The sequence below is a fragment of the Patagioenas fasciata genome, chromosome 5, assembly GCF_037038585.1.
Source record: "Patagioenas fasciata isolate bPatFas1 chromosome 5, bPatFas1.hap1, whole genome shotgun sequence".
NCBI lineage: Eukaryota > Metazoa > Chordata > Aves > Columbiformes > Columbidae > Patagioenas > Patagioenas fasciata.
This window is the reverse complement of record NC_092524.1, coordinates 60,867,046-60,892,552: the sequence shown is the minus strand read 5'-3', so window position 1 is coordinate 60,892,552 and position 25,507 is coordinate 60,867,046. Positions and strand designations below refer to the sequence as shown.

General features: G+C 40.8%; 1 protein-coding gene across 2 annotated transcripts in view; it reads right to left on the bottom strand.

Annotated features, from left to right (window-relative positions):
- The window catches only part of ASPG (asparaginase), a 47,467-nt gene extending 21,960 nt beyond the window's left edge, over positions 1 to 25,507 (bottom strand). For both annotated transcript variants that reach the window (XM_065839096.2, XM_071809702.1), the window contains exons 1-8: positions 25,251 to 25,507; positions 20,232 to 20,361; positions 16,597 to 16,708; positions 13,691 to 13,816; positions 12,135 to 12,218; positions 10,939 to 11,065; positions 4,161 to 4,273; positions 2,528 to 2,713 (exon numbers count right to left, since the gene is read on the bottom strand). In XM_065839096.2, coding sequence (XP_065695168.1) covers positions 2,528 to 2,713; positions 4,161 to 4,273; positions 10,939 to 11,065; positions 12,135 to 12,218; positions 13,691 to 13,816; positions 16,597 to 16,708; positions 20,232 to 20,361; positions 25,251 to 25,410 — 1,038 coding nt within the window. In that variant the 5' untranslated portion in view covers positions 25,411 to 25,507. The remainder of the gene's footprint in view (positions 1 to 2,527; positions 2,714 to 4,160; positions 4,274 to 10,938; positions 11,066 to 12,134; positions 12,219 to 13,690; positions 13,817 to 16,596; positions 16,709 to 20,231; positions 20,362 to 25,250) is intronic.

The following is a 25,507-nucleotide window of genomic DNA, read 5'->3' as shown; positions in this document are numbered from 1 at the left end:
GCATTTTGAACACTGCCAAGTAGGCTGCTCTCATACAGACATATTTACCATTCTTTTATGGGGCATTGCTTTGGATGAATTCCAGCACTACAGTGTGCTCACAGCAGGAGTGTTTTCAGATCCTTTCAGGCTGCGCTCGCAGTGTATGATTTAGAACCTACAACTAAAATATGTAATTTACACAGTTCTGACAAGAACAACTGAAGAAGATGACCTTTTTAACTTCTCTTTCTGGTAGTTAAAATAAGAATAAACTATCTGAACCAAAACAAAAAGCAGAAAGATCTTTGCTATGCTCAGCAAGCCCCATAAGTGTACAGTGAGCAAGACAGCAAGACAAAGCAAATTTCAGATCTCATCACTAAATTGTACCTGGGCAAACACTTGGGCTTCTCTAAATCACAGATCATCACCTTTGCCATAATGTGATGCCTCACAGTTAAGCATCTTGCAGTAGGCTCTTTACACCGCATTTTACTTTTAATTACCTTCTATATAAGCTTTGAAACTTGTTGTGGCTTAACTAATATTTGTAGCAAGATACAGAGCCTTAATCAGCTCATTAACTGCCTCCAAGAGCCCCAAACTAACACTTTTTAAAGTCCCATGGGGAAACACATACAGAGAAGGTGAGAAATATTTTCTGTGCTGCAGAGCTAGCCAAAGAGCAGTTAGGGCTTTTTCAGCGAGTTTAAGAAGGAGGAGGAAGGGATTTCCCAGCTTCCTCCTATATCTAACGTCCTTTCAGTTCTAAGTTTCTACTGTGCAGATGGATCAGAGGCCAGACGTTCTGTTAATTAAAACCAACACTTCAAGGGAAGCCAGGGACTCAGCTGACCCACCTGGCTAGTTTGAATGAATAAAACGAAAATCAAGAGTAAAGCTGACATTACTGCAACTTCCCAGCTTTCACTCATGGTACCTCCTCCATTGAGCAGTTCCTTATGAAAAGGAGAAGGCAATGAAAGAACAAGCAGGCAGTGATTTTGCAGGACTTGGCTCTGCCAGTGTTCTCAAGAGATGCCAAGAGAACAGGGCAGCCTTCATCAATGGATGCTGAGGAACATAATACATACTCCATATAAAAAGTGGAAGCCAGAAATGAATACGTTTTCACACAGCCTAACAGTGGTTTAGTAAGACCTGAGCAGAGTCTTTCCATTTAGCATATCAACAGTCTGGATGAGAGTGCAAAAAGCCATTTTAGAGGTGTCTACGTGGAGAATCTTTTAACCAGAGCACAGAAAAGCTTTTTTTTTTAACTTCCTCCCATGCATTTTAGCAGTTCATTTCAGGTAGAAGAGCTAGGCTTCATTTTCATGTTTTTCAAATACGTTTGGTGTCTTTTATTAACTTAACTGCTTTGTTCCTTTTGTGTGAACTGTTTTATATAATCCATGCGTTCCTGTCATATTTGCCTCAGACCGCAGGATCTTTGCAAAAGTTAATACTTCTGAAAAGGCCACCATTAAGTTACGCTAAAGTTTTACCAACACCCAAATGACTGCCCATATCAGAAAATACTAAGTTTGGATACAGAAGAGGTGGAAAGAAACTCTTAGAATCTCCTTTCTCCTCAAAACAGACAATATGTTCTTGAAGCAAATATAATCTACAGCTGTGTTAAAAGAGGCAGGTTTTAACACCAGACTAGAGTATCTAGGTTTGTGTTACAGTCACAGAAGAGGCTGGCTCTGCCAGCTGGGTGGCTGCTCCCAGCAAAACCAGGTGTCTAAAACAAGGGGATGAGTCACCCTCTAGCAGTACTTCTTGGCTATTTAATGGTTAGTCTTGTTATAAAGGCCAGTTAAACCAGCTTCCTTCACACTACCACGTGCAACACATACTCATATATGGCTTTGAGCTCTTATTAGTCCCAGCGATGTCATGTCTTAATACACAATTAAGAAACTCACTAGAAAATGCCCTGAATATTAACAGTATCTAGGTGAAGTCTGCTTTAAGCTAACCTACATGGGTTAAACACAACTCATTTCCATTCTGTAAGACAGATGCTTCCTTACATACTGTTCTCCAACCTCTCACTAAATTCAGTTGTACTGCCAGTCAAATAAAAAACTGGGATTTGGACTATTGCTTGGATTTTCAGGCTTCCTTGATGTTCTTACACCGTAGCCAAGTAACTGTTGGCCTATTCAATACTACTTTGTTTGATCATCCGACCCCTAAGCTAGCTTTAGCTCACTGGAATCCCCTTGGGAGAAATACTAGCAACCTAATGCAAGGTATCCAGGAGTGCTGCACATGACAAGAGCAAGCAATCACTGATTTGGGCTTTGAGCTGACTGTTTCAACCATTCAGACCAGGAGAAAACAGGATCTTGTTTACAGAGACATATTTAAATGCTTCCAGCTTAAGATTTTTCAGAAATAGCTATTTTATGAGCAATATCTTTAGAGTTTAATGAATCTGGTTTTATACACTGGGACTACTAGGAGCGCACAATCAAGTTGTATCACTGGGATGTTTCTTTTTACACAGCAGTAGAGTCTGCACAGCCCTTACCTGCCCTGTTGCGTAGACCGTTTTAACGGAGCCCCGTAAGCACTGTGTACAGTTCAAAATCATCACTTTTCGTTCAGTTGCTTTCTTCAGTTCTTCCAGCAAGTCTTCTCTGTTGTTTGGGGCATTGCCACTTCCATAAGTTTCAAGTACGATCCCCTCAATTGGAGGCTGAAGAAATGCTTTTACCTGGTTAAAAACAAGACAAGGAAGAGAGACAAAAGATGTGTTTAAGTCACATTAAGATTTTCATGTGTGACACAGAGTTTTTAAAAATGGCCTATTCCTTCTATAATCTTACAGGCTCTCATACCTTACAGTCTTCTCATGTCCTTCTGTGCTACCTATTTGCAATAACTGGGACTGTAGAAGAAGCTTTAAAAAAATTGAGAATTTCACTCTTTAGCTTCCTTTAAAATTCCTAGAGGGACAGATTTTTAAATAAGCTGTTTGCCACAGTCATGACCTCAGTGTGAGAAAGGATGCTATTGTTCAAGTGTCGTTAACAGGCTATACTGTTGCAGGGTAGATTTACACTTACGAAATAAATGTAGAATTATTGAGATTAGAACCCCCAACACTGCCCAGATTTGTTACTTTAGCAAGGAGTTTAGCTAACAAAGGTCTGCCTAACTAAGAGAGAGAGTGTCTCACCTTTCAGGACAGAACATTCTAATGAAGCCTGGAGTTTTTTTTCACTCAAAACTCAACTGATTTAACTCAAGGCAGGAAAAAAAAGGAGGCACTAATTCATTCTCAGCCAGTTGTTAATGAGGTAGCTATTGTGGCTCACTGAGAAAGGATGCCTAGCAGAGTCCTCTCCTAGAAATATGTATTTTAAGCAACCTAGACATTTCCTTGCTGATCACATAGGCTAAATGCAATACGCTGTAAGCCCCCATGAGGCTAACTATGCAGTTGGAGTTTTATTGCAAATATACCACCCCTCTGCCTTTCCATCTGTTCATATTCACCTAAAAAGAATGGTAATATAATTGAGGAGTGCTGCTTAAACTACTGGATTCAATTTAAGATGGCAACAGCCACAAAAGACCTGTCAATTTTATGGAACAAGTATTAGACAAAAATTTAAAGACAAATCTGCCTAAAACCACAGCTCTGCAAAGTAATTTTTCAAGGCAAAAAAACCCCACTTCTCATTTTCAGCTCTGTATGAATGCTGGGGCTCATGTTAACCATCAGTGTGAGATAAAATGAACCTTAAAAAAGAAGCATGAGCTGTAGAAATAGTCCCACTCCCCTCCACCCACCACATCGTGTATTCTTTGACAAGATACCTATTAATATGCCTCAATATGGAGCAAGAGAGCATCTCCATGGCACCTGTCTAGAAAAGCACACTTGACCTATTTATGAGCCCTGATAAGAAATTAAAGTTTCAGAGCCCAAGTGGTTTAGACAAAAGATATTTGAAAAGCTTTTATCAATACTATGTGGCATATGAAAATAGTCTTTGAATGCTCTGATATTAAAAAAAATACTTATCAGAAGAGATCTTTTTCATTCCCTCCAAACCCCAACCACTGCTACAACAATGCAGCTTTCCTGCTTCAGCTAACTAATCAAGTATTTGAGCGTCACTTCACCCGCTTCCAAACAAAGTGCTGACACTTACAGCAGCAGCAGTGATTCCTGGAAAGATTCGCAGAAGCCCAACATTCCTGTTCATATTGGTGTGAACTCGAAATTTCTTTTTGGTATTGGGTCTCCATACTGTTTCCCAGTTTACTGTTAAAGAGAAATAACCTTTTAAACTTAATATTAAGACATAATATTAAGTACGCTTGTAGCACTTCATAATTACGTTATCTTTAAAACTGTTTCTTATGTAGGGATTCATGAAAGACAATGTATTTTTGAAAAGATGAAATAAAGGCCCATTTAAGACAGCAACCATAGCAGCTGATCTAACACACCATATTTATTAGGTACCACAAAATATGTCTTAAAGGCCACATCCAGGTCAGGCTCAATTGTGTCATATTTTAGCTTTAATTCCCAAATAGTCTAGACTTCGAGAGAAATCAGTATTACTCATCAATATTTCTAAGGTAGTGCTCTTCAAGGAGATATTTAACATGTATACTTCAATTTAATAGCAAAATGGATATTTTAGTTCAATGTCCATTAGTGAACAGGATGATCCATCAAACACAAAGCTGCACAATTCTACCACAACCTCTTCGAAAGAGAAGTCTGAGAGCTGTGAAAAGCATCTGAGTATGAGACCTGATGAGCTCATGATGCTGAACATGTCCTGTTGGTGCCATCTCCCCGAGCCCGGAGTGCCCAGAGAGCCTCAGCCAGCAGAGCAGCGTGCAGGTCTAGCACAAGTGAGATATTTACCTGTCACACACCGACCTGAACTTCATTGTTGGCCTCGTACCAGCCTGGATTCATATTTAGAAAAACAGACCTTCATCTTCCCAGACATAAGAGATGACAAATGCAGTTACTGTTGCCACTAATCACCTCCAGAGTTTATTAGGTAGTTACTAACAATTAAATAAAATAGCAAGGATTCAATTAACTCTGATTATACATTTAGACCCAGAAGCCAGCTGCTTAACTAATAGTTTGTTTGTGTTGCATTATTAGAAGCCAAGTCATGCATTATTGATTTCAAAATTTTACTATTTCAGTGTGGAAGCACAGCACTGGTAGCACTGACAGCTCCTGCAAGGCAGGGGAAGAGTTTTAACAAACTGCAGCCAACAGCTTAAAGCATCATACTTCGATGAAAACAGACCATGCCATAAGGCTACCCATTTCCCCATTGTGATTTAAGCTTTTTAGATTTTGGAGAAACCCCCAAGCAGCAAGACAGATAAAAGAACTGCGTGCATAATACTGATTTGCTTTCAGCCATGCAGAGAGTTACACCAATTACTGTTGCAATCTCTTGCAATCAGCAGACAGCCATTTACAAGAAAGTTCGGAGTACATCTACAAGCCTCCACTCTATTGCCCCATTACCAGGGATACTAAAAACTACACAAGCCATTAAAATCAGGACAGAAAACAGCAGGCACCTATAAGACTTTATGAACTTTCCCTTCCAGTCATGGTGCCCAGTCAGCAACTAGACCCTCCATATGTTCTTTCTAAATAACATACCATAAGTCGTTAAACTGGCCACAAGCAGTTGGCTTGGTGTCATGTTTGTCCAAGCAGCCACACTACAGCAGGTGGATTCCTAATGCTCCAGGAGAACAGAAATACAGACTGTTTCTACAGTTTCTTTCTTTGTGCTAAGCTGGCCAGCACAGTTCTGAAAACACCTGGCTGGACTTTTTATTTAGCCAAGTAGCTCTCAAAGGCCTCCAGAGCAAGCTAGAGACCTGTGGGAGGCAAAGGGGCAAGTACAGAAAGCCATGTGTTTGTTGTGCTTGGGGTTCACGGGCCTGGCTAACCATGGTCACTCACGAGCACTGGGCTGTAAGAAGCAGCAGTGTTTAGCAATAAATCCTATCCTTTCAACCTTCTGTCACACAGATTAAGTCTTTAATAGCATCCTCCTCTATATGAAGGGATGGCAATAAAGCTGTAACTGAGCTTTTTGCCCTTTGTCCTCCATAAGCCAGGAGTCCCTGCCAAAACTCCATAGATGCATACTACTAAGACTGGCAACTATTAGCATCCCTAATGCCTGTAACAGACTTGAAGAATGAACTGAGGAAACCTGTCCTGGCACGGATCTCTAAGATATTGCCAAAAGTAGAAGACCAAGGAGAGAGATCAGAGGATAGGTTCAGAAGTCAGACCTATACCAGGCCTATACCTGTACTCTTGGAGTACGCTCTACCAAACAACATATCATCTTCAAGATAAATGTAATGCATGCAGACATACTACAGTGATGTAATTCCAAACTATATTAAACAAAAACAAACAAAAAAAACCCTAAAGATTGTCCCTGCGTTAACATTCTCTTGGTCATGAACCTCCTCAGCCTACACAACAAGCCCAGTACTGCAGACTCCACAGGTGTCAGTTTTCCATTAGACAAACAAGTCTAAAATGCTGAACAGAAGGCAAGTGTGATGCAAGAACCAAAGACAAACAAATATACATAAAAGCCTGACTTCATCTCAGATTTATTCAGAACTGTTGCAAGTGAGGCAGAGCGCCATGCAGGGGAAAAAGAAAATTTAGAACACACCCTGTGCATCCTCCATCTCAAAGATTCCATCCACAAAACAGAAAAATAGTTACGTCGCATAGCAAAGTTCAAGCAACTTCATTGTACTGAATAAACCAGCTATAGTCATACCACACTGCAATCTTTTGTTGGATAGTAATTTAAAAACACTAAAAAAATCCCTCAGAAATCACTAACAGTTCTAACCTAAGAAACTCATATAGAAGTAGGTGAAGTACAGAAAGCTGTGTATTTTGGTGTTCATAACAGTTTTTTATCCTGTGGATAAGAGTGACTAATTAGGGATATTCAGTTTTGGCACAATATAGAAAACAGTAACCTGTTCTAACTTGGATGGCCTGTGCTTGTAAAGAGTTTAACTGATACGATGTACTGCATTATGTAAATATAGATACAAAGCTGAGGAACAAATGTAAGCTAGCTACCAGTCTTGCACAGCAGACACATTTAAAAGCAATGTACATAAAGTATAGAGGCAACAGCTATTTATATACTGTATCCAAAATGGTTTGGGATAAAAAAGATTGCATTATTCAAGGAGAGTGCATTCAAGATACTAAGGCCTTTTGTTTATTCTTCCAAACAAAACCACCACAAACGATACTCTGCTATTTCAAATCTCCTCCTCCTTACCAAACACTACAGTTTTTAAAATTACAGCCTAAAATCATCGTTATCTTGTTCAGCTCTATTCATGCATATACACGCATACAGAACTATGGTGACAGGGTTAGTGTGGAAAAACAATCAACCTGACTTAAAAATAAAATTAAAAAGAGAAGTAGCTCTACACAGTCTAGAAAGCAGAAAAAAAAAAAAAAAGTGCTTTTTTTTAAACAGCACCTATGCCACAACTCAGGTTTCAATTTATAATGGGAGAGCAGCAACCAAGAGCAACACCTCCCTTAGGAGTGGTGACTGAACTCCAAGTTATGAAATCAAACAAGAAATACAGCTTTTCGTGAGTGCAGAGCTCCAGACAAACAGCAACGCTCTCCTCTCACCCCTCTCTGCAAGGCCACAGGTGAGCCCCACCATTATATATACACTGTCCCGCTGTTCATTACAATTCACGGTGGCAGCCAAGGGGTGGGGAGCACAGGGCAACCTATGGGTGCAAACGCCTGAAGGATGAAAACAAACGCAGACCCCCTTTTTTGGCAGTTTGTTTTAAAACAATCGACGCACACCTTTGAAAATGAATATTTAAATTGCTTGGTGTCCTGGCAAGAATCAACATGTCTACTTGCAAGGTGGGGAGGGGACAAAAAGCACTTCACCGAAGAGAGTTGGCGTTTGCCTTAATACCTAAATGACTTGGGCTTTTTACTGTAAATAACCAGAACTGCCAACCAAGACGCAGGCTTGGCCAGAGACAAACAACTTCTCTCTGATGAGACCGGCGGGCAGATGAACCCAAAAGGGCCTTCTAACGCTCTGCTGCTGCTGCACCACATCTGCATGCACAGCGACACGGGCTCTGCTTGTCCCCTACACGTGTTTCTTATCATGCGGTCCTGTCCATGTGCACCACTCCCAGATGTTACATGCATGTGATGAAGAAAGTCCAGCCATGGTAACAAAGCAAGTTTCATATTTGCTTCATTAGGACAATCGAGAACAGAGGAGGATGATCGGTTATGAAATATATGGAGACTCTTTACACATTTCAAATGAAATAGCCCTCCTTGACTCTCCTGTTTTCAGGATGTGGGAGAAATAAGGCACGGTCTCCTATTTGATCAGCTTTAAGATTTTAGAAATATTTTTGTTTATTTCTGTATTGTCCATTTCATATAGAGATTTCTGATTCCATTGCAGACGTATTTCCCATTGGCACTGACTTTTCTACTCGTTTCAGGAGTGGGCTAGACTTTTTCACTTCTTACAGGAGTTTCTTGTGCTGAATTGAAAGCCTTGAGGAAGCTGACACACTTGCTCATCTAACACTGGATAATCGGACTCTTAGGTATTGCTAAGACAGTCAAAGATCTGGCTGAGAGCATAGAGATCAGAAATCCACTGGGAGCCTCATCTGAAGGGGGAACGAGGTGAAAAATGGGTATCAGAAATGAAGAAGAGAGCTTCGGCTAGCTCAGGGAAGGGAAGAAGACTGAGCTACTCCTTCTCCTCTCTGGCTCTGAAGTAAATAGTTGCTTTTATAAGGCATGCCTGGCCTCAAACAGCACGTCCTCTCCTCATTCCTGTGCACCAACCCATGATCCCATTACACTCCCTCTTCCCTCCCTCCTGTCACCTCTCCCCCTCTGCTTCTCTGGAATTTTCATTCCCCAGTTTGTTAGCACCAGGAATCCTGAGGAGGAATTTCTGCACATGGCCTGCTCCTCCTGCCATCCTCAGGCTGCTGTCCATAATGCTGAAGCAGCAAGAGTCAGCCCTGTCTACAGGAAGATTAAGACGTGTTATACAAAGTCATTCGGAAAAAAAAAAAAAGTTAAAAGATGCTAGATTTGTTTGGTTTGTTTTTAAAAGCCTGAGTGGTTTCTTGTCTCCGTGAAAGCTTCAAATGAGGATTGTACAAGCAAACCCAAGGGAGACAGCGATGTTTCAAACAATTACTTTGGACAAAATAAAGCAGCTCTAGTAGATTGCCCATACCATAAACTATGTTTTTTCAAAATGAAACAATCCTTCAATACTGACAGTGTCATTTTGGACAAATGATGCTACCCTAACTGGGTAATCAACTGAAACAAGGAAAAATAGAGCCTGTCACACCATCAGTTTTTAAATCTGAAATCTTCACTGATCTCAATGGGGCATTCTGCTGAAAGGATAATGGGACCCAATATGGGCTAAGGGAAGTACTTAATAACTTTCTCATTTTTCTACTATAGACAAGGAATCACAAAACAGTTTGTTCAAATCCAAGAGAGAAATAGCATGCAATTTGCAGCCTGATTTCATTATTGATCAGTCAGTAAACGGAATTTATTTATACACTACTTGATGCAGTTCATAAAAAAACCAAGAAAGCAGATTCTCCCCAATTTACTGCAACATCAACGGACCAGATTTCTGTTGGTTTCAGAAGCGCTGTATTTGACACGGCACAGTAATACAACAGTGGCAGACTCCCTACCTGAGGGATGTCCTACAGACCACTGCAGTATTTCACAGGTTTCCCCACTCCATATCTGGCTGATACAAACACAGCACTTTGATCCTGAAGCTTTGTTAAGTAACTCCCACTCATTAGGTGGAAGGGATAAGTTTGTTTTTCCAAACTGCAGAATGTCTCTCTCTCTAGCAGTAGAAACAATTCAGAATGGCACACTGCACAGCACAGGGCTAGACCTCCTACTGCCACTAACAGCACCTGGAAAAAGAATTTGGGAACCCTCTCCTGTTCCCTGTTTTTGGAAATAATGGAAGTTGTCACCAAGTCCTACTCCTTTTTAGTATACCTAACCTATCCAAAAGCAGCTCACATAATATGTTGTATTTTTTTAACTGTCCTTTAGTATGTTTTTTAGCAACTCCTCATTTAGCTGGACTTGAAATGTGTCTCTCTTCTCCCCTCTCCAAAGAAACGGTGCCATTTATCCAAGAACGGACATCATTGTGTTAATAAGTTTGCAAATGGGTACCGACATCTTCATGTAGTTTTTCCTCTCCTTAAAAACCAGACACACAGAAATTACAGGGATTCTGAGTAAGTTTGGGAAAGAAAAAAAAAAAATCACACAGAGCATATTCTAGGTCTGCTAGACCCTACATTTTCAGTGCGCTGGCAGTTTAGACATGTCCTAAATATCTGGTAAAACATCTTACACAGTGACATGCATCAAACAGAGAATCTGTTGAAGGTGCAAGAACTCTGCAATGACTCTTTTGCCTGATTTTGGAGCCCTGCATGGTCATTAATGAGATTAAACTCTTTGTTCTTTCAGTCCTCACTCCCTCGTTTTTATCTGCAGAGCAAGCATTCTCATGACACAGGAGCAACATTCCCTCTCGTTACTCTGGATCTTTAGTCAAAGTCAGTATAGCTTGCATCAATAGTCGATACATAAATGCAGTTGAGTCACAAGTTTTCAGTCTTACTAATATTTAAGCAGTTTCAAAGCAGATAGAGTCAAGCTACAGGGCCTTCAAAGATATTTCAGTTTAAAAACAGCATTTCAACGACATAGGCACAGATTATTTTCAGCTAGAGTTCTACTGCATGTGGCATAAATTACAAGGCTTAAGAGATGATGTTGCTTACTTGTAATATCAACCTCAGCATTTGCAAGTGGAGGCAGGTTAGGTGAGGAAAAGGCATTGAAACTCCCAGCATCCACCTTAGTCACCCTATTTCCCCTGTACAGTTTATTATAAAAATACAGGCACACCTGCAAGACAAGTAAAGAAACAGGTCTATGAATAAGCCAGTAATTAAAAGATTCAGTAGATAAATACTGTAGTCTGTCCTTTATAAAGTGTTTTCTAACTCTTTAAAGCAACTCAGAGGCTAGTAGATGTTTACAACTCTTACCCTTTCAAAAAGAGTTGGCACATCTGTCACACATTGGTTTAAGAATTTAAGAACAAAACAAGAGCTAACTAGTTTCGTAATCCTCTCATGAGGCATGGGCTAGCAAATTTTCCTGAGTCCACTTCAGAAACAGAGGAAAGGAACAGCGTGGACTTTTCAATAAGTTCATCAGTTATATGTAAATTCAGAGACCAAAACCTTAACAAAAGGCCTAGTGAAAACAAGGATAACTTTCAAAAGAGTTACCACAAATAAATAATTATGTTTCTTCTCAAGTCCCTTAAAGTTTGTCCACTAGAATTTAAAGGAAAGAAGATACCTCAAAGTTGTTATAAGTTATGAAGACCTTGGCCAGTCAGCTACTGCTGTTGCGTTACAAGAACTGGCTTTGGGAGCGAGGCAGAAGTGAAATGGGGTGTAACTGGACCAGTTTTGTCTCTGATTTTTGGGCTGCACAGCACCAATATCTTTAAAGGCAGGGTGCTGAGACCATGGAGGTACTTTCATTACATTAGGGCTATCATCCTTCACACTTCAGTCTTCAGGAACTAGAGCTAGAAGACACTCCTACCAGTTTTAGAACAACTTTAGAACTTCAAAGTAACTTTCAGTTAAAAAACTGACTTACAGGTGTTCAGATCCTGTTTATTTGCAAGGGAACCTCTAACTTCAAGACTGCTGCAAGCTACATTTCAGACTTGATAGTCTTTATAGATTGTATATGGGAAAAATGGGATATGACTCCTGAGAAAACGGCACGTGCTTTGCCATGGAAGCGCTTTGTTACCTCAGTGGAATCCATTTATCTTCCTGTGTAAGTGCAATTCCTCACCGCCTACCGGATATTTTGAGTACGTAAGTATAATACATGTCCTGGCTAGAGGGAGAAAAGCAGTTTCTGAGACGGTTTTCACGGGCAAACAAACCTCAGGAATCACAAACTGCCCAGCAAAGAGCAGTGCCCCCAGAAGGTTGGCTCGGCCGTCATTCTGCAGCTCATATATGGGCACCTGAAGAGCAGAGAGTTAAATTACACCCTGTCCCTTAATTAAAACCTACACAGCAGAAAAAAAAAGAGTTCAACTTATGCAATTCAAACACATGAATAATTTATGTAACTATGATTTATGACAAATAAAGTTTTCTTCTTCATCTAAACTATTTTAGACTGCAGCAGATGGTAGGGTTTCCCTCTGTGCTTAACAGACTTTTATAATAGCGCTCAAAAGCTAATATAGAGATTATTCTAGTTGATTAAGCAGATTAAAAGACAGGGAAAATATAAAAAAAGACAGGAAAAATATAAAAAAAAAGAAAGCAGACATAGTTAAAGTGACTGAGCATGGGAGAAGCGATTGTAAAGAGGAAAAGCAAAAGTCCCAGATCATACAGAACTGCCGCTATGGGCTTCACAACAGCTCTCTTGCACCATCTTTCCTCATAGTACAGAAAAACTCAGCCAGCAGCTTATTACTGACAGAAAAGGACAAGATTAAAACCAGAAATTTGGTCTGCTGAGTGATGACTTCCATGCCTTTTCAGATTGCCTCTCAATTAACAGATAGTCAGAGCTTGTTTCAGCAATGAAAAAAAATAATAATACGCTGCATTGCTAGATCGTATGTCAGGCAGATCTCCAAGCAATAAAGCCAAAAAGAAAGGAAAACCTTGAATATGATGCATCAGAACTAGACTGCTCCACGTCAAGACAGTAAGTGGGAGCCTGCTCCTTCCTAGACTTTTGTATTTTGACTTCAAATAGACCACATGTGAAAGGGAAGTTAGGAGATGGGAGAAGGGCATTTTACAGTACAATGTTTCATCTCTCTTTTGTGATTAGAGTTGTATTTTACACTCAAGCAAGCTATTCTAGTAAGAAAACCCCTTCCCCCCAGAGAATATGCAAAGGGCTGATCTCCAGCTAAGAGAATGACAATTAATAAATGTAGTCTTTAGAGGAAAGGAAACAGAACATGTTAAATGCTTTATGGAACAGAAATGATCAAAAAATGCTTAGATATTATTAAAAAAATTATAAAAAATGCAACAATGGGTAACATTAGACAGGATAACAACTGATGAAGTAAAAAGTAATAAGCTTTAGGGCTTTAAAAGAAAAAAAAGACAGCTTACAACCAGCAGCCACCTGAGGTTGGAAAGATGCTTCTCTTATAAACCGATTAATACACAATGGCCAATGACAGGCTCTTACATCTTTCTCTGAGGCATCTGGCCCCAGTCATAATGAACTACTAGTCTGATTTTGTACAGAGTTGTGAAGTCATTAATGATAACATTATGGGGCAGATCCTCAGCTGGTGAGCCCGTCAATTCTCACTAATTTCTATCAGCACTGTGACCATTCACTCTGGCCAGAGGCTCACCCTGCGCTACTAAACCATACAGAGATCATCAGGACACTACCTAGTTTTGCATATAAAAACCAAAAATGAGGCTTCTGACTTCTAACTAAGCCCATTACCTGAGATCCCGTCAGAACAATGGTTTTACCCAGGTTCTCACACATGAAGGACAAGGCTGAAGCTGTGTAGGCCATGGTGTCAGTGCCGTGAAGGATCACAAAACCATCGTACTTTTCATAGTGCTCCTGGAGATGAAGAGACAGTTTTCACATGGTTAGAGCAATGCATTGGCATCAGCAAGGGGGGTATATATTGCATTACTTTCGCTGATGTAAGCAACAGCATAACACTTTAAACGGTACTACACACATAATTCCTCCTAAAGTTATCCTGGTTTCAGTTTAAATACAATTAAGGGTTAATAGGACACTAAGAACTAGAACTAAGTAATTCTAATTATGGAACAGTCAAAGAGATTCTTCTATGTATCCATATTAATGCAGCATTTTAAAACCAGAAGACTGCTAATTAAGAAAAGCTTAGCAATGGCTTTAAACAGGAATGTTAACATATGCAAATTAGTTGTATAGTCTGACTTCTTGTCGCCGCTTTTACTTTAGGGATTACATCATTTACAGGAACAGATTAGGCAAACCAAGCCTATCATAATGTATAGAAAAAAACCAGTCAATTTGATCCAGCAGCAGACAGGCAAACTGCCAGTGTCAGAGTGCCCTCTTCTGCTGAAAAGGCATCCTTTCTGTAGCAGTGAGTCCTGCAACAAAAAGAGCTGAAGAGGCTTCTTCCTGTTCGTTAATGTACGTACACCTGCTGGCTTTTGCGAAGTGCCTTAGACTCTCAGTCAGGCACATACAAAGGAATTTTACAATTTTAATCTACACACCATTCCACACAGGACTTTTTTAATGCAAAGCCATGAATAGCACAGCTCATCCTGTCAGAATAAAGCAATGTGCTAGCTTTTGGAGGAAAAAGGAGTTGGTTCCTCTATTGTAAGAGTGATGCACATAATAAACACTGCAGTGAGAGAGGCTGATGCCTCTGATGTAATTTGGTAACATGGAAAGGATGACATACAAGTCTAAGCAGATGTATGAAGTGCCACAATGGGGGAAAAAAAGGGGAGTTTACCATAGAATTAAACAAGATTTAATTTTAATTACACTTCTTACGCTACAGTAGGCACACACATTTGGCATCTCCTGATAATAAGGTCACCTCCAAACCCACCTGTCGATTTCTACTTTTCCTTTTGCTACTTCTTCACTGATACTTGTGCCTACATGTCATCACCTACTGGAAGTTTCAGGGGATTTCTGCTGATTTCTAACAAGTCAGCCAGCAGAATAACAGTCAGTGTTGCAAGATCTTTTTGTAGGTCAAACTACAGTTTGATGCAAAAAGCATGCTGTAGTTATTTTCCAACGCAGTAATAAGTAAGTTTCCAGAAGGGCAAAGATCACAGAAATAGCCACTTGTCCTCTCTAACTCAATCAGTACACTGAGGAATACTTTCAGCCTTATGAACCTTATTAGATGCTAAAGAACATAGCTTGGTTTAAGCTTCATAACATAAAAGATCAGGCTGGCAATTAAGGAGATTTCCCACAGAAACATCTTAGAATGTTTTGGTCTCGAAAGTCATCAGCACATTACAGCTGTGCCAAGTACATGTCCAACATGAACACAAAGTGGCAGTGTCTATACATAAGCCAGACAGCTAAAGGGTTTTTTTTTTCCCCTTCTCAGTACTTTTCACTTGGATCACACATACTGGATATTTATACATATAGAGAAGCCACATTCTGTGTATGAGGAAGAAGCATTTTTGGAGCTCAGGAGTTTTAACAAAACTAACGTGCCATGGAGGAAGAAAAGTAGCTTCTCTCCGCATGGCACGGCATTTTTCGTGTTACTCTTCTCTTGCCTGGTGTCCCAACTTGTCCCTGCTCTGTCCCACAGCCTTGTCCACCCAGACACCAGCTCTGTCTCCTCTCTGCCCTGGCAAGATGGATTCCATGGGACGAGCATCATCCCTAGTTTGGTGGTTTTAGGATCAGAGGATCTAAAGGTGAAAGACTGTTACCTGAATCATCAGCAGCATTCTCAGCATTATTACGCTGTTTGCAAGCGTTGCTGCAGCTTGGTCAAAGAAGGAAATTTACACTATAAAGCCCGCTATCGCAGAGCAAGCAGGAGTGGAGGAGCAATATCTTACCAGGTTCACGGTTATTTATTTCTAACAGATATATATGAATTCCTGGTGTGAAGTATGTTTAACGCTTTGCATTTCTTTCTTAAAAGCACACAGCTAAGTTCAGACACATGGACAGGAGCAAAAAAATGCTGATTTTTTTGATCTAGAGGAAGATGTAATGAATTAATCTATATATGCAAAAATATCTAGGGCTTTAAACATCTCCCACTATGGGAAACCTAACCACGACAGCGTTTTTTCTACTGGCTGCAAAGCCAAAGCTGGTTAAAGTCTGTCTGTGCCCAGAGTAAAAAAAGCATAAAGACGTGAAATTATTTTCTATGTCAATAGCTAACTATTAAGCTATTTGAACACTCGAATGATGTGTAACTAAGCAACCTCCAGTTAAGTCACCTACACCTCAGGATTTTATTCAACGCTTTTGGACAGCGACTTTTAGTCAACATTTTAGAGCATATCAACCTACATATTACAGACCTTATTCAATCATACCTGCAATTTTCCTATTTATTTTCTTGTACAGAATTATGACATGTCTCACCATTGGAAGACCTATATAACTTTAATGAGTTTGCAACATTTTCAAAAGGAAAAAATAAAAAACATTGACAAGCCTTGCAAGGACAGCACTTGTTACTTTTGAGTAACTAAGCAAGGTACATGACATTTAGATTTTAAATAAACAAATACATATGTATAGCACTACTGAATTATTTTATCTTGCTAAGTGTACTAGATACATTGATGGTTTTGTTTAAGCAACACACATATCCCACACCATAGCACCTCAAGTTTCTTTGCAATTTTCGCCCAGTCCTCTGGCGTCATGTTGGAAGAATCCAGCAGTGGCGAGAGCTCCAAGATTGTGTAAAAAATTCTTTTGTTTTGCTTAGAGACGCTATAAAGAAAGACAATTGGAAAAAAAATTCTTAGAGCTAGTATCACTTCATCAGTTCTGATTTTCTCTCTAAACCCGTAGTTTTCACCCTTTTCCTCCTCATCCCCCAAGTCTACAGCAAAAAAATGGTCTTAAATTTGGAACATTAAATTTCAAGTTTAGAAGTTTGTGGCTTGATGTGGTTTAAAGCACAAATCTCTAAATTTAATTTAATAAAAAATGTGATTTGTGAGGCAGGGAGGAGCTGGTAAAACTAAAGACATCAAAGTAGAACCCAGACTTACTTTAAGTTCGGAACTGAGTCTAATGAAAGTCAGTACCCAGCCTTAAGGTTTAAAAATGCTGCATAAGGTATTGAGAAGAATCTATAAAGCTCCCAATGTTTATAGGGGGTCAAAAGAAGAGTTGTAAAAACTTTTTGATCCTTTTGATCCTTTCATAAATAAAAGTACCCACCCTATAAACGGGTACTCTTCCCTGACAGAAACAGTACCTTCTCTTAAGAATCTTATGACTGGGATTCATTTTTGTGGCCTGCAGAAGATCCACTCTTCTCAGTTTCTCTGACCTCAGATTTTGGAAAAAAAACTCTCTTTGTTAGTTGAGATCTTTAAATAAACTGTTGCCTTTGCTAGTAATAGGCCAACTTTGTAAAACCCCAGTCCCAGCCTACTAGGCCTGTTGCCACCTCATTATGAAAGTTTGCTATATGGTACCAGCTGTCTCTTGCTATGATGAGGAGTTTAAGCATTTAATATGATAATAGCAAAGATCCTAAAATACTGGCACAGGTTGAAAACAGAGGCCCCAGGACTATTAGCAATTCAGTGGCGGTCGGATATTGGCCACCAAACAAGTGCAACCCTGACAGCTGGGAAAAGACTGCTCCAAGTACAGCAAAAACAAGACGAAACATGTATCCAAGAGAAAAAAAAACCAAACTAAACCAAAAATAAACAGTCAAGGAACAGGATAAAGTACCTGTGGGGCTGAGAAATGTAACATTTCCAAACATCAGGCTGTGTGTAGCCCAGCAGATGGAAACCAAAGACCAAGAAGTGTTTAGGCACTCCAGTGTATTACGAAAGTACAGAATCCCAAATTTGGGGGTGGACTCATCAAAGGAGATGATGGCTATGGAATCACAGTGGGACTGTCCCAGGTCTAAGCCTCCTGGCTGCTCTCCCTGCCTCCAAGGACCATAGGTCTCCCTTTCTCCACCTGCCTGCCTCAAGAAATGTGACTCCTCAAAGACCTTTCATTTGCTAGCCAAACGGACCTACAGAGCACATGTTTTACCCCCCCAAAAATATGCCTATTTCTGCACGCTAATTTTCTAACCACTCAGAGTAAAGTCAACTGCATATAAATTCCCCTTGGCTAGTTAAGATTTGGGATTAAAAAAATAACCCTACTACTATTGTTTTCCGATACCTTTCTGAAGCTTGGAAGAGGGCAGAATGTCCACCATTTTCACCCATTCTTACATCAGTTGCAATATGTCCCCGTTTAGCAACGCACTGGCCAACAAGCAGCTAACAAAGAACTGCTGGCGGCTCAGCTCTCCCAGGCAGAGCCATCCGGAGCGCGTTTTACAAAGCATCTTCTGAGTGTTCTCAATGCTTTTCCACTGCCTGAGGATGATGGAAAGTTCCCTGTCTGCTGTAACTGTGACAGATGCTTACAAAGGCTGTAGGAAAGACCAGGATACTGCATGGATGAGTAAAAGTTCCCAAAATAGGTGCTTAGGGCACAGAAAAGTTGATTACCTTCCCTTGACATTCACAATCACGTTTTGTTCCCACTTGCTATTCATATATGTATTTATAGAAACTAAAAAATATGCAAAACCAAGAGTCAGTGATCAATTCATCAGCTCATAAAATCGGCAGACCTGCTCTCCTTATGAGGCCTGTAAGACAGTTGTGTATAGCAGAGAGAACATTTAAACAATGTGTAGTTTTCATTCATAATCAACCAACATACTGTACCTAAGAAGTTAGACTTCACATGAAAAAAATGCCTTGTTGGATATCACATTTATATGTGCTAAGAGTAACTTTGGAATTCAGTTGAAAATCTGTGAAAAGAAAGTTCCCCTGAGATTGTGCTGTTTAAATAAAACAAGACGTACTGACAGCAGAGACCAGCTGCTGATACCTCGTAGACTTCTGATACCTCTCTCTAAACAGAGATCATGTCGTTCCTCTTACGTCAAGGTTATCACACAGATATACAAAGTTCACAAAATACTCCTATTTTCTCTTACCAGAAACTCACAATATTTCTCAACTGCCTAGTTAAAATATCACTCGGCTAGCACAAAGGAGGAGATGGCAAGTTGCCATGACGGACCTCCAGAAACGACACTCAGCAGTGCCAGAAAAACAAGACAAGATTGTTTTTCAAACCTCAGGTTTTGATGTGAATTACTGTTTTAAGCTTTTCAGTCCTTCATGGAAAAGATCTGCCAGGAAAAGTATATTTAGGACTCAAATGGGTATATTAGTATAGTTTTGTTATATTTCAAATCCCTTAGAGTATTTAAAAGTTATCTGGTTACAAGCACAGTATTGTAACAGAGCTCCATTTTTCTTAGTATAATCACCGTATTTAACACAAACTGTATATTCACATCAATAGTGCTCCACTGGGAGTCCATTTCTTTTTCCTTTACCCCTTTTTCTGCCATCTGCCTTTTAAGTGGTTATTTTTAAAACCTTCACACAAAGACCTCAATGCAAAATAGAAAGAAATTAATAGACTTTACGTTTTCTTTGTATGCCCTGATTTTCTCCTTCAAGATTAAAGAATATCCAATCCATTTTTACTCTTACAGCAAAACAGCTATAGTCCCATTTATTTTTTAATGACTGTGTAAAATCATCCATTGTGCAAAGTTAACATGTTTACAGGGGGATAGTCATTCATCACAGCTGGGGAATATCTCAAATTAGCATACTGCCCTCTAAATAAAACCTATAAGCTTATTAATCATTGCCCAACAGTTAAGAAGCAATGCAGATTAATTATAAGACCATCACTTGTTATCATAATGTTGCATAAATTTGGGAAAGACAATCAGCTTTTAGGTTTTTTTTTAAAAACAGAAGGCCTGCAGAATTAAAGCATGAGGCCTATTCAAAGATGCATTAATTAGATGCGACTTTTTCAGACAGATGCTGAAGATAATTCACACAGACCTGTATATACACTTTTCTTAGTTTCTTCAGAATATTTGTACGCCTGCACAGTAGCAACTTAATATCCAAAACAAGAAAAAAAACCCACAGAACTAAGCTGCCCAGAGTGATTACTTGTGGTCTAATTTAAAAGTTATTTCTCAAGCAGTTGTAAGACAATTAATAGCAAATTTATCAGACATCTTCTATTGTATCAGACATGATGGGCTTTTTCGTTTTAAGTCAATATAAGCATTTTTGTTAATCTCATAGTGGATTCTTCACATTAAATGTTTGGATACTTCCCTAACATCCCCTCTCCCCAAGGAAAATGTACTTACGGAAGCACCAGAGTGTCATCTGGAAATTCATGGATGTTGCTCAGTTTTCTTTCCTTGGCATACGCTTCGTCATGCATCATCGGCATTGTTTTCAAGCTGTTCACTAATTTATTGGCCTCAGGAGCAAGTCCTTTAAAAATAAAGAACAAAATAAGTAAATAAAGGAGGAGGCACAGAAGGAAGAAAGTGGCACAGTAAGGAGGGAAGAAGTCGAGTTACATAGCTGTTTGCTCGTCCTTCCAAATTGAATTTAAACAGTCTATTTCCAGAACACTAAAACAGAATACAACCAATAAATCTCCGTGCAGTTATTATTTTCTTGACTTGAAATAAATAAATCCTTTCTTTAAGAGAAATAATGTTACAAATCTCCTCCATATCAAATATTTATCTTTTACCTACTTTAGTTATTGCTCGTGTGTAGATACTGATCAGCAGTGGCGGCAGGAAGGCAATTTTGCAATTGCAGCAAAAAGCTACCATTCTTTTTTACATTTGCCATGGCTACTTCTACCTAGTGGCAGAAGACTTACAAAACAGCAAGCATCATTGTGTAGTACAAAGTTGGGATATTTTTACCTGAGCTTCTTAGCCTGTAGCAGTATTGGCACAAAGAGCAAGGTACTGGTATGACTACGTTGGAAAGCTGCAGTTTATATCAATAGCATTTCCACTGAGAAAAAAATAAGTAAGACAAAGCTAAAGCAAAGCCCACAGTAGGTATTGAGCAGTGACAGGTACAAAGATATATATACACAAATATACAGTGAAATCTCTTAGCCAGAACGGCACCTAAGTTTTTGATGTTACAATCCTCAGCATTATGGAACTGAGCTCATGCGTGAATCCAACTTGCAACTCCTCTCCCAACACCCTGTTCAGGAAGGATGGCAACAGTGCTGGTGTCTGCAGTCAGAAGCCACCCTGTTCTTGTTAAGTCTGACTTTTTGAGGTGTTTTTCCTTCAAGGAACTTCCATCAGAGGTATATTTCCTTCTGACTTCAAGATTCTGCTGGTGTTACTGCGCAGTTCAGTTTAATCTCAGTGATGGTTTTATACCACCTCTTCAGATGGTGAACAAACTCTCAAACCTCATTATTCTACTTCTGCTAGTTCTAGTTATTCCTAATTCAAGGGCAGGTAATTCCTACTTCCTAGTTCTTCTGTTTATTTAAACACAATTCTTATTCAAGTTAGTATAGGTATTTTTTTGTTGTTTTGTCTTCAAAGAGCAATGCTAATTTAAAACACTCCAAAACACAAAGAATAATTTTAATAGTATTTCTTTTTTTTTCCAATTTACTTTCCAAACTGATGGAAAAATCCTTAAGAACCCCCTAATCTCCCTTTCTGGCTTGCCCTAAATGAAGCAGCAGGCCCCTTCATAGCCAACTTTCTCACAGGATGGTACCAGCATTTGAATGGATTTGCTTGGATTTCTGCCAGAATACTTTGTTTTACAAAACATACTTAACATACTCTCAAGCTTTGGATGTTTCATTCATTCAGCTATAATCCCTGCTCTTCCTATTAATGATGTTCCTAGCTTAGTCACAAATGGGCACTTCTGCTGTGCTTGGGTATAGAGTTGTTTGGCTCTGAAGCGCAGCCCAGTATCAAGTGTTTTCTGTATGCTTTCTGATTATTTTTCTGTTTGTTCAATGCTCATCTCACTCTGAATATTGACAATGAACTAGAGTGTTTGCGTATTTGCCCCAAGAACTTGAGAGCTGTTGTGCATTAATATTCTTAAATCCCTTCTCTACAAATGGCAGTTCCCCTTAATCACAAATCTGTTAGGATTCTTCTGTAATTGCTTGCACTGAACTTCAACCTTCTTTTTAAGACATTTTGCAGATGTATCCAAGATGATCCACTTACAAGCAGTGTGTCCCCTAAATGCATCCACGTTTAGTAGTGTTTTCTGCTTTACGGTTCCAAGAGGCAAACACCGGGGAACACAAGTGCGACAGTTCTAAGAACACTTCTACTTTATTATGCACGGAAAACATCTTTTGTGAGCCAAGCTTGCTAACCAAATACTTGAAGCAACTTCACCCCTGCAGAGAAGAGCCAGGCCATGCAACTTGTCCCAGCAGCTCTCACCAACTTCTGTCCTTTCTCTGCGTCACAGAGCAGAGGAACCAGGGCAGAAGAGCAAACAAGCAATTGTGGCCGAGGAGAAAAAGCACAGTTCTGTCTCATTTACCCTCGAAGGCTCTGCTTTTCACGCCAGTGATATAGATCACACTGTTATAGCTACTTATCAATCAAGATATCCTATAGCCCATGCTGCAGCAGAGAATGAGGAGCTGAAGAAGTCCGATGTAGCTGTATCCGTGGGGTTCTGCACTCGAGAAACCAGAGCTGGGGAGGAACGTGCTGCATCTCAGCACACTCGAGTCATCATCCCCATCACAGAAGCCTCACTAAGGAGTGCAATAAGATTCTCTTTTGGAACTGAGCTACTGATAAACTAAAAGAGGCTGTTACAGAATGAAATAAGTAGGAGGAAGCAGAAGGAATGAACTTAAAAAATGCACCGCAATGGCCTATTTGACAGCAAAACCATGAATACTGAGTCTGTAGCTGACTCCGGTTGTCATCTAGCTCACACAAGCAGAAACAGACTATCCATCCTTTGAAAATGACTCCTGTGCAGGTAACCTGTAGGTGTGCAGAAAGTCCAACAGGTGCACGACATGCTGGATTTGCCACATGTGCACAGATCAACCACAGAACCTCTGCGGGAGGTTCACAATCAGCCCTTGTGATGATAAATAATCGCTCCACATGTGCACAGTCAGCCCAGGGAATTGATTGTTATCAGTCTTGCACATGAGTGCAGTTCTGCACAGGAACATATTCCCTGCAGAACACATTAGGCCTATCAAAACTGATTTTAAAAATGAAACCGGCAACTGGAAAGGCCACAAAAAGCTTGTAAGACTAGACAGAAATTAGTCATGTAGAAGCCAAAGTTGATCCTTTCAATTTGAGCAGTTGCTGCTATGAAAGGTTCCATGCAGCTCAAGGAAGCTACTTCTGTTCACCTTGCTTGAAATAAAACATTTGTAGTTCCAGGTACGGTTGTAAACAAGCACTTTCTATCCATTGATTAATAAAAGAAGTGAGCAGTATTTCCCCTCCTTTTAAGCATACGGCCTTTCCCATGCCCTTTCACCAGCTTCTGTCTGAATAGTAAAGACTGCCAAATATTCTGAAAGAGGTGCTTGGGCTCCTCTGCTGCCAGATTTGTATAAGAAAAGCAGGTTAAAACTCTCATCAGGATGGAGCAAGCCAGCAGCATTGGATCGTAACTGTTAGATTGTTTGCACATGCTTTAGTGAGTGACACTTGTTAAGCAAAACTAAAAAAAGAAAGACACAAGATGAGAAGAGGTTATGGAATTCATTTATAAAAGAATTAGTTGTTATTTCAATTTATTTGCTTAAAAAGGCATTTAGGAAGCTGAAATAATATGAGTAGGAAATTATTTTAGTATAAACAATGCAGACGGATGGGAATGTTGCCGCACATCATCTGAAATCGAAATTTTTTTACAACTTTGAGAGATTAAACACAAAGATAACAGCCATAAAAAGCAAAGTAGAACAACCCCTTAAAGCATCTTCCCTACAATAATAAGGATCAGCCAGCTGCCATCTTCTGAGAAGGAGGGATATGTATTAGAAAAAAAATCTAACCTAGGAAACTCAGAGATACAGCGCCAAGTATTTTAATCCTACAAATGAGTAGCTGAGAGGGGATTTCACAGGCAGGCTTGAACCACCACAAGCACCCACACTTCTGAACACAGACACACACCAGCTCTGGAAATCCTGGGATGCTCCACTGCCTCCCAAGTGAAGGAGGAAGGAACTGAACAGATGTTAATCAAAATTGGACTGCATCCCTCTCTCCAACCCCCTTCACATTACCGTCTTTCCCTTTACACCAACACCGATAAACGCACAGCCCTGCAGCAAGTCAGACCTGCCCCGAAATCTGTTCTTCTCCCTGGAGACGTTAGTTGGCCGATGCTTCTGGCATCCCTTGTGATCTGTGCCTACTGAATGAGGGTCTAGCGGTACTTAGGTGCCACTCCAACCAGCTTCTGGTCTAGGGCCCTGGGGGGTGGGGGCGTTAGGTGAGTTTAGGTATCTACCTGTTGACATTTAGGGGCACCTGAAAATGCAGAGCATGTACCTGTAGGTACCTAAAAGGCTTTCAAGTGAAACGCAGGCAGTACACTGAGACATCTTACAGGTCAGTTTTGGTTTTAAACATTTCTACCATGGTGGGAGGGGGTTTAGCACATCTAACTTCTTTATCAGCACGAGTCTCACCCTCCCTTGGTAAGGTGAAGCAGAACTCTTCAGTGATTTCTTGAAGGAAGCCAAGAGCTGGTAGGAAAGCAGCAGAATCCTGCCCAGCAGCAGCAGAGTACAGGTGCTCAGTCTGCTCTCCCCGCTCACGACACCTGGCGGGCTGTGCACTGCCACACTCACGTCAGCTGCATCTGCCAGGTCACCACTTCAAAATCCTTGACGTGGCCACCACCTGCGACAGCCCACGCTGGCCCAGTGGGAACGCCAGGCACGTGCTCTCCAGGTAGCCTGAGACAGCGGCTGTTTTGGTGCTAAAAAAAGACTGCATGACTAGTACAATTAAGCTGGTTTCATTTTCAGCATGCAGAGGGGAGAAAAAAAACCCTCATAGTTCAGGAAACATGCTGTCCTCTGCCAAAACCTGCTCTAACTAGCTGTGAGGCACGCTTGTCAGAAGAACGCCTATCAAATGAGCTACTGAAACAACCAGCCGGTAGGCACAGAGGGTCAGAGGACGGCACACACCCTCCTGGCACTGCTCACACCGGCTACGAGGAACCCGGGGATGCTGAACCACAACCCGCAGCCACAGAGCGCGGCTGCTGGTGAAGGACGCGGCCGCCTCAGCCCCGCTCGCCAACGCCGCATCCCAGCGCCCCGCCAGCCCCCTCCCCCCGCTCCCCCTCACCCTTCACGTCCTGCACCATGCCGATGGTGCCGCCCGTGTTGATGACCAGCACCCGCGCCTCGGCCTTCGCGCCGCCGGTGGAGGCCGGGGGGCAGCCCGCCAGGACTGTGCACAGGGAGCGCTTCTGCGCAAGGGGTTGCCCCACCGCTGCCGCCTCCATCCCGCTCCTGAGGAACCGCTACCTCCCGCGCCACCGGCCAAAGGGGAGTTATAGGGCGGTGCGGGGCCGCCCCTTCCCGCCCGACGGCCCGGGCAGG